The sequence below is a fragment of the Phalangium opilio genome, unplaced genomic scaffold (assembly GCF_054372755.1).
Source record: "Phalangium opilio isolate 3A_F unplaced genomic scaffold, DU_Popi_V2 ptg000246l_1, whole genome shotgun sequence".
NCBI classification, from domain to species: Eukaryota; Metazoa; Arthropoda; class Arachnida; order Opiliones; family Phalangiidae; genus Phalangium; species Phalangium opilio.
The window spans coordinates 772,033-782,279 of record NW_028324225.1 but is presented as its reverse complement, the minus strand read 5'-3'; the positions used below and the strand labels follow the sequence as shown (position 1 = coordinate 782,279).

Sequence of the window (10,247 nt, the reverse complement as noted above, 5' to 3'; positions counted from 1 at the left end):
CCAAAGCGGAAGCACGAATTGGAATAAATATAGAAAATGCAGAATAACTGTTATGCTTTATACACTTATCAATTTAAAACTGAGAACTGGGCAACAAAATCGACACTCATTTAGAAGGATTTCTTTTTAAAGGAAATGCCATCACTAAATTTGGTATCGATAACGAGAAAAACGCCTTAGCTAAATATATTGAAATTTCAAACGCTGACGTAAAATCTGTGGGGATGGTTATTAATCCACTTACCCCTTGGATAGGATTCAGTCCTGATGGAATTGTTTTTGTTGCTAATGAGCCAACATATTTAATTTAAATTAAATGTGTTTACGAGGCCCGAAATGATTCCCTAGATAATGCATTTGCCCGCGGTAAAATTTATTATTTAACGAAAGTAAATGATACTTTGGTTTTAAAAGAAAAGCACAGATATTATGGTCAAGTACAATTGGGAATGGCACTGTTAAATTTAAAAGAGTGTAATTTCATAGTTTATGGTGTGAAAGATAATGAGATTCTACAGATTAGTGTGAAGAGAGATGAAAAAATTATACCAAAACTTTTAAAAAAAATTACATCTAGTGTATTTTAATTATCTATTGCCGAAAATTGCAGACAAATGAATTTATATGTATTGGTTAAAATTTATTCAAATTAAAATCGTTCTCCGCTCAAAATTGGTGTTGATAAATTGACAATGCCACAGGCGATAGTTATCATAGAATTAAAGAATGGCATTAACTCCCATTCAATTTTCTCATTAAAAATTCCAAATAATTTCACTCGTTGAATGGATCGTTCAACATGAACCCTGGCTTTAGCAATATCTACGTTGGTTGTTGCTTCCTTAGCCGTTAACTGCTTTTTGTTTTTCCTAAGAAATGGTGGTCTAACGAGCTCAATTCCCCTATTATAACATTCCTCATCTATGTGGAAACCTTTATCCACCATAACAGCATCTGTATATGGTATGAGCATGTTTAAAATTTTGCTTTCATTAGTAATGAATTTCTCAGAGGCACGTCTTCCGTAGGCTCTACTGACGAAAATTATGTTTATAGCCGGAGCTACACCAACTAAAACCTTAGCAGTATGACAACCTTTATAGAAGGAATACGTCAAAATACTACATCTCAAACATTTAGGCTTTTCAATCGGTACTTCAGTACAATCCAAGACCAATCGTACGTTTTTATATTTTGCAAAACAAGTCGGCAGATTTTGGAGATTTTCTTCCTTACTCGGCCATTCAATTGCTGCTTTTAAAACGTCTGCCATGGCATGAACAGCCTGCTGAAAGTAACGTCTGCAACTTGTTTCAGAGATGCTTAGCATAGTAGCGATGGCTGTGTAGCTCACATTGAGTTTCATTTTCATAAGCACCAAGAATATTAAACCTTCAATTGGGAGCGAAGTTTTGATGGTAAACACAGTACGTGTTAACTCAACCAGTGTGTTGAATAGTTCGAAAGAGGGCACCCCGCACATCTTTTTCAGATCCTTATCAAAATGTTGAAGTTCTCGATATTATAAGTTTTGACTTGACAACTTTTATCAGCCTTTTCTATTGGAACTGGTGTGGACGTAGTGGGAGTTGAGGAACAAGAAACGAGGTCGTGATCAGAATTTTCTTCATTTTCAATAATACATTCAGTATTTTCGTCTCTTGAGCCGCTAGCTTTCCTTGGACTGTTTTTCACTAGTTTTTCTTCGCAAATTCTTCTTCCTGATAATTCCCTTTTCTTCGAGCAACGGCATGGGTAAATTTTGAGATGGTACTACCAATTTTTTAAGTTTTTGTCTTTTAGCCGGTAAATCTAAATAATGCAAGTTGGAAAAGTTAATTGAAATATTTAAAAAAACGCTCCAATACAATATTCTCAGTTTAGATTAATAAATAGAGCATTGGCAAAGGCCTAAGTTATCTGGAAAGAAGAAATCTGTCCGACGGAAATGAAGCCCACAAACACGCATATAATTGCTAATCTTTTTACCAATTTTCAATTTCTGTTGCCATTCGGATCTAAGATGTTTATCCTTTGGAAACAAGGGCATTGAAAGACCTGGGATGAATTTCTTTTTCGATGAACTTTATTGAGGTACACAACAGAAGGACGGGGCCATGTTTTCTAAGCTAAGAGAGACAAACTTAACTGCCTTAGGATAGTGTCGATAAATACCGCTAGTCGGCGATACTGTCAGTGGCGGCTACGACTGTAGCCGGGTTTTTAGCAAGATCATTAAGAAAGAAAAATTGCCCGAAAGCGATTTTAGATGAAATAGTAAAACAAGGACAGAACTTTTTAGATGAACATGATAAATCTGAACGATGGATAGGAATGGTCGACAGAGGAGGACTAATCAGAGTTGAAGAAGTGTTTTTCAATCTTGTCATTCGAATGAAAGTAATCTCAGACAGGCACTATTCCAAATCTTTCGGCAATATCACCAATATCAATTTAAAGGACATCGCAATAAATGAGATCCTTGAAGATCCAATTATTTTAGAAAATTGGGTGAAGATTGGTAAGATTGACACAGCTATAAGAAGTGGCTGAAAATTGTAGCCGATACATTTTTGAATACTCGTGGGAAAGTTCTCGTTGGTGACGTGTTGCAGCATTACCAGCATGATACAAAAGAATCTTTAAAGGCGAAAAGTCTTTAAGAAAATCACTGCAAGAAAAATCTGAGGCTGCTTCAAAAGTTAAAGAAATTTCACAAAATATAGAATCCAACGCACACAAATACACAGGCAGCCCTTCAAAAATTACTCCTAAAAATAAAGAAAACTCCCCGCAAAAACCAAGTAAAATTGTTTTAAATAATTCTGAGTCTAAAAAGCGTAAAATAACAAGTACTGTGATAAAAGACTCAAAAATAGCGGATACTGTGATAAAAAGCTCAAAAATAGCGGGTACAGTGATTGAAAAACCAAAAATACCAACAAGAGCCATATTAAATACTCCTTTATTTAAAAATGCAATGGTAATTCCTCCTGTGAATCAATCCAGGATAGCTACTTCTCTAAATAAAGCAATAACTACTCCCGCAATTAGAAAAATCCCCAAATAATTACTAATGTTTTTGAGAATGGAAAAGTATTAACTCCTCTCCTTAAAAAGGCAAAGGTTCCTACTGTTATCAAAGCACTGCCTAGTACAAACAGTGACCAAAATATTCTGTTTAATACATCTACATGTATAGAAAATAATAGCTTAAATAAGGAAGATTTAAGTTTCTTAGAAAATGATCCTGACCAGGATTTATTTCTACAGTACTTATAATAAAATTTGTTTACTGATCTCATTTCTCTACTTTATTGTAATTTGGTATTTCCACCAATGGCTTCTAAAAAAAAATCCTTTTAATGATTCTAATTTATCAATATTTGATTGGTAAAGCCACACAGAGAGATTATTGTTTCTGCCCCCAGCTGACCTCATCCGTCCAAAGTATTGCTCTAATGGATCCTGATTTAAGTGCTGTGTTAGCACATAGGGTGCTCCTTTACTCAAAAGAAATTTGACAATTCCAACAGTTGAGCACGCTAAAACATTTTACAATTACAAAATTAATATTTCAGTAGGTCGGCTTCACCATAGAATATACACATTGTGTATATTCTATGGTTTCACATTCATTAAATCATCGAGTTTTTACCAGTAATTTTGAGACCATCAATAGCCTTTTTCGTAATTTTATGGACGCATGCGCATTATGTACGTTGTGGATAAAGTAGCAGACGACAAGTCCGCCCTATAGGGAAAATGGCTGGAGTGATTGACCGTGATATTTATTTGGATCTTTATTATAAAAAATTTAAAATATTGGAACTAAAAGAATTGCGCAATAACAAAGGAATAGCATTCAAAAGCAATTGGAAAAAACAAGCCTATGTAGATGCTCTAAAAATTCAGGAAATAGAAAATGTTCCCATTGGAAACCAAGGCTTAGAGTCTTCTGTAAGTTTTAGTTCTGAAGCTGTTAAGCAAAAGCCAGCCTTGAATCCCTTGATTCCTGTGAATGCGGTCAGAGTCGCGGAAGAATCGTCCAAGTTAAAGTGCATCAGTAACGTCGAAAAGCAACGAATAATTCCTAATGCGAAAAGAGTTAAAAAAGAATACGTTCGGGAGCTTTCTTTTGAAGGAAAATCATCCCTTCACGCTGATTTCATTTTGGAAAAAAATATTGAACTCATTACCGTTCTTTCGAACACCGTTTGTTTTGCCTAATCCTGACGAAATAGCACCACCTGCCTGGTCTTCTGACTTGACAGTATTGCCAGAGCTGGACATAAATGATGTTTATGACTATTTTATTCATGCAAAGGTTAATATTGACAATGAAGAACGGAATGATACACTGTTAAAAAAAGGTATTTTGAAGGCACTATAAATTACCTCCGGGACTTTTTTAGTACCCATGAACGTATTCTATTAGTTGTCTCACAGTGCGGGTATTAAATGATTTCGAAAAAGGTATTTTGGGAAAATAAGGTATGTAATGAAACCTTTTAGAGTTTCAGCGCTTCTAGCGGTATTTTATCGTACCCTGGATGTAGAAAAGGACTTAACAGATCCCTTTAGAGGGATTTTTTAGCTCCGGCCTGCTGATTATTTCTAACAGTACTAGAGTAAAGTAAAATACATGATATAATGCTTCTAGCCCAAATTCTCTAACACTGCTCACTTCACCATTAGCACTAGTAATGACAGCGCAGAAGGAATCTCTGTTGGAATATTATATATAAGCATAAAGAAAAGTTTCGGTTAGGTTTATTTTTATGTTTTCCACTTAATAGGGTAGTGGTTTTCTACCCGATATTTAAATTTCAATCGCAATCATCCTAGCTAGTGGTTTTTCTTAAATATTTAAATAGATATAATTAATATTAATTATTTTCTTCTACAGTTATGTACATAAGCATACGTTACATCATTTAAATGTGGTACAATTATGATATAAGGTATACATAATTAATATAAAAGTTTGAATCCGAGCGTACGCCTTGAGTCCCCATTCAGAATATATCCATGAATATGTGACCCTCAATTACTATTATAATGTAACAGTGCCACACCTTCCTTAACAAGGGGTAAGCAAAACTTGGGGAAATCTATAGCGGTTGATCCCTTGCTTACTTTTATGACCCTGCAAGCCTACAGCACAGACACTAAAAGGCGAGATGGATGGCAAAATTTTACACTCGTACTGCGAGCCTACAGCGTAAAAGACGAGATGGAAGGCAAAATTTACCCTCGCGTCTTTCCGTCTCAGTAACATCGAAGTTGTCTATTGCTTACCTTGTCTGAGAATGATTCAAGCCCGTGGTAATTAAGGAAAAGCTTACCGGTTTCAAATGTGCCGCCAATATTTGATGGCGCGAAAATATAATTTAGACCTGTTCGTGGGTTTTACTTGACACCTAATTCGGTAGCTCAAAATACCTTTAAAAGTATATTTTCGAACCTTTTTGAGTATTAACAGGTACCCTTTTCGGTAATAAGGAGTACCTTTCAAAATTTTAAAGTATTATTCGGACCTTTGTTGCCTTGTTCGGGTTTAAATGATACCTATTTCGGTATCACAAAATACCTTGTAGTCCTCAAAAATACCTTGATAAAGAGGTATTTTAGAGTACCTTTACACAACGGTATTTTGTAGTACCTTTATAGGTACGTCTGGGGATGCATCGAAAAATACCTTTAAAGGTACTAGACAGTACGGTTATTTTTTACAGTGTAAGAAAAGTATTAGTCGGGCCATTGCACACAAAAAGGCTGGGGATATGCATTCAAAATTATTGGTGGCACAGGTAAGCCTGATTCTATAATGAAGACAAAATTTAAGATGATCATGTAGTTTTAAAATAATGATTTATCAATAGGTAACAAACACATTATATTACGTAAAGTCACAATGCTATGCTTCAGAAAGGAGCCTGGATTATAAGGTTGCCGTTTGTCTCAAAACTAATGGTAAAGTTTGCGCCGGTGGATGCGAATGTACAATTGGGAAGTCAGGATCTTGCAGTCACATTGGTGCTCTACTATTGTGCATTGTGTCATATTGCCAAGCACGAAGTAAATCTGGGGATGATGCATGTACTTCTAAACCTTGTGTTTGGAACCAGCCAAGAGGAAAAGCTATATTTCCATCAGTTTTGAAACCAAGTATGTTCAAGAAACCGAAGCTTTTTGAGGAAGATTATAAATCAAAACCAGAAGACGAAGAACCATTTGATCTTGATCCCCGATTAAAACACCATAGAGTTAACAACCCACTTTCTATAGCTAAGGCTGTTTCAGAACTCAGTGAAATATTTCCAGAAACGGGTTTAAGTCACTTTTGGTATACTTCAATGTTTGTTTCTGAAGTTCCTGATGCATCTCAAGAAATAGAAATTGCTGCAGTTGAGGAAACTCTAGTCAAATCCAAAGAGAATAACCCTGGACCAAATGTGTCTGCTATAGAGACTATTGGTAAACTCCATCAGAGCAACATAGCTACAGAATCTTTTGACACTGCCACTTTCCAAGACGAATATTTTAAGCAAGCTCGTAACATTATCTTGATGCCGCGAAGAGAAAGTGTTATTGTCTCTGATGATGATTCTTGGGCTTATGTCAACAATCGTAAGATAAGCTTGGATTTAATTGAGTATTTGGAAATCCAGACCAAGGCACAAACACAGAGTCAACTCTGGTTTGATTTAAGACCAGGTAGAATTACCAGCTCTATATTCGGATTAGTTTACAAAGCAAGATGCAAAGCTTTGCCAAAGTTTACGATTGAAAAAACCTTGAATCCCAGCCAGCTGTGCAAATACACAAAACTACCAAAGGCAATGCAAAGGGGTATTGACCTAGAGCCATTAGCCATAGAAAGATACCAAGATATTACTGGCTTTTCGGTGGGGAAATCAGGTCTTACTCTTCATTCTAAATATAATTTTCTAGGCGCTAGTGGTGATGGCATCATTACGGACCCAAATGTTTTCTCCAAAGGAGTATTAGAAATTAAATGTCCTTCATCAATTAAGAATCATGACATTAGCCTTATGCCACCTTTGCAGATTGCGTCTCAGTTTAAAGAATTTTGTGTTGGTAAAGAAGGAGACGAGTATAAACTAAAAAAAAATTCCCCTTATTATATCCAAATTTTGGGTGAAATGGCTATTAAAAAACTAGATTGGGCAGATTTTGTAATTTTGACGGGAACCAAAGAGAATAGTTGGCTTTATATTGAAAGAATTCACTTTGATTCAAACCTCTGGAAGGATATGGAGGATAAACTGGTCAACTTTTATAGGCAATATTGTTCCACACGTTATTTAAATTCTGTTGTTCTTAATGAGTTTAAGGTATTTCACCATGCGATTTCTTCCGTCTGCCAACCTTTGGGAGCTAGTATATTTTTCTCTCATGAATATGCATTTAATTAGTACAAATACATGGTTCCTATGATAAGTGGTATTTAAAAAGCATTGTGATATTTTTAAAAAAGTGTGACAAATTTTTTTTGTGATACAACAAATGTGACAAAGAAATAATAAATGTTTCATTGTTAAATTTGATTTAATATATTTTACTTTGGGACTACTGGTTTGTTGATATTGGTTAGATTTGCGCAAACGCTGAAAATTTGGCTAATTATTCTCACTTGTGAAATTGGAAAAGCACCGTCAAGAATGTGAAAGTTTTTAATCCGTCCTATTGATCTTTCTACGTGAATACGTAACTCGGCTATCCTCCTTGTTTCTGTTACTTCTTCCTCAGTTAATTGAACTTTATCTTTAAGGAATGGCGGGATATTCAAAGTACAATGTTTAGGCTGTAACAGATCTTCTATCTTGAAACCTTTATCAGCCATAATATTATCACCTGGCTCTAATAACGCGAGAATTCCCGATTTTTCCACCAAATATTTATCTGAAACTCTGCCTCCCCAACCAGCAGACACAAAGGATATTACACCCCCGGAGTAATGCCAATTAAAAATTTTGCCGTGTTGTGGTGCTTATAAGAAGAGTAGGTACTATTTTGTGTTAACATATCTTTCGACTTCTCTCTATAAATACTTCAGTTGCATCGACAATGATGCGTGTGTTTGGATATTTTCTTAATTTCTTTGGCATATAATTTTCTACTAGCTCCTTACTGGGGTAAGGGCATAACTCCTTTGACTCCTTGTCTAGGAGACATATCCACGTCTTGAAGATTTCTGAGAAAGTAGCGATACTTATGTTAAAACGATCTGCGATGTCTTGCGTTAATAACCCCAGTTTTAGTCTCATAAGGACAGCCAAGAACTTATTCACGAGTGGTAATTTCCTATAGCCAATATGTTTTCGTTCTCCATCAGTGTTAGTCTTAGAAGTTAGCACTCCGATAGTAGTTCATACACCCAGCCTTTTCCTTTAAATAACTAAAAAATAAGAAATACAAGTGCATGTCTCACTCCACTCTTAAGCGTTAAAAGAAGGTTTCTAAAAATGTTACTTAAATAACCACATAAACACAGCAAAAGTCGGCCTTCCAGTGTAAAACCGAGTTACGTTGTCATCATCTTGGATTTTTTCTACTGACCATTTTTTTCCTTTAAGGTCATCATTCTTCTCTTCAATTTCAAGGTTTTAAATGTTCTTCCATAACCAGATCAATCAATGTTTGCGTTCCTATACCTTTAAAATTTAAAACTATATCTTAAGACAATTCCTACAAGTAAAATTAGAGCAACCTGTTGTAAAAAACCTTACTTTGAAATGATTTCTCATTATTTTCAAGTGTCACGGGTTTTGAAGGTATATCACTATCACCCAAAGAAATTAAAATTTTGGAGGAAATTGGGGATGCTACAGATTTGAATGTGAAAAACGGTAAATCGCATCACGAAGATTTTTGATCTTTAAATCATATCTTATCAAATTGTATTTTTTTACTTTAAATTTAGAAACAAAATCTAGTGTTGCACTTCTTCTCATTCCCAGCATTCATAACGAAAATTTTAGCCGCATGTTTTTAAAAGAGAACAACATTAATTATATCGATGTCGAACCTGTACTAATTTATGGAAAATCAATTCTTGGCAGCAGAACGTACAAGTTATATGTCGATCGAGTGAAAATATTGGAGGCTAGTGAACTGTCATCTGCTATTCCAACATGGTTTTGCTCGTTTTGGATTTTCAATATAAACTACATCGATGGCTTGTTAAAAACCTCCATGGTTTACGGATTCCTTATTTTGAACACAACCAAATCTAAAAATGCTAGCGGAAAAAACCTTTCGTCGAAATTTTAATAAACGTTAAATTTCTGAAAAATTAATTCCAGGATTTTATCTGAAACTTGAAAATAAACAATTTGAAATGGAAAATAGTTATAGATGCATTTTAATTTGTGAAACCCATGGAGAGTAAGATTTAAGGCGACGCGTAGGGGGAGTAATGGCGGCGCATAAGGGGAGTAAAGGCGACGCTTAAGGGGAGTAATTACACCTCACTTGGGGAACAATCTCGAACACAGGGAATTTATTGCGTGCAATATATGGTGTCATCTCAAAACATTAAGGGAATATGGAAATCAACCGGTAGTGTTATGACACTCTTCGAGGATTTTAGTTATTAGTCCAGGAGACAGAGGCTGGTTTCGAGCATAACCGTCGGATTCGGTATGACTAGGGTTTTTTGATCGATTCTTATATTTTCCAGAGCGCTAATCACGAATCTACCGGGTGCCAGGTCGAGAAACTTGAGCATTTTCGGTTATGACATCATCAAGATGGCCGCCGGTCATCTAACATAAAATTAGTGTTATCTCAATAATTATTTGTCATAAAAAATGTGTTTCTGGTATCGTTTAATAGATTTGGCCTTATCAAGAACAATATGTTATTAAACTTATAATATCTGGCAATAGGGGGCGCTGTCATAAGTTCAATTTTATCATCAGCGATTTTTACAAACAATATAGCCTTTTAATATAATATTTAAAAGCATTTCGAGCTCTTATATTAATTAAAAAAATGTTTATGACCTTCTATTTCCTTTGCTAGTTGATTTTTCAGTATATGGTGGGAACTCGGGGCATAAAGCGCCGATGACTCACGTGTCCCTGTGTTTTTTTTTTCGCGTTGAAAATTTATAGCGTGTACAAACGCCTTTATTGCCAAGTCGATTTTAAAGCAGTCTCATTTCAGTGAGCATAGTAAGCCTGTCTAAAATGACTTTCACTTGAACGTTTTTAAAG

General features: G+C 35.2%; 1 protein-coding gene and 1 pseudogene across 2 annotated transcripts; both read right to left on the bottom strand.

Annotated features, from left to right (window-relative positions):
* Positions 1–649: 649 nt before the first annotated feature.
* On the bottom strand, positions 650–1,273 carry LOC149611157 (uncharacterized). The gene has a single exon (XM_089858464.1). It carries the CDS (start codon positions 1,271–1,273, stop codon positions 650–652), a length of 624 nt encoding a protein of 207 aa, XP_089714590.1.
* Positions 1,274–7,490: 6,217 nt separating this feature from the next.
* Positions 7,491–8,633, bottom strand: LOC149611156 (uncharacterized; annotated as a pseudogene). Its single transcript, XR_016376393.1, has 2 exons — positions 8,500–8,633; positions 7,491–8,425 (listed from the first exon to the last, which is right to left on the bottom strand). The product of XR_016376393.1 is annotated as an uncharacterized LOC149611156 (transcript).
* Positions 8,634–10,247: the final 1,614 nt, after the last annotated feature.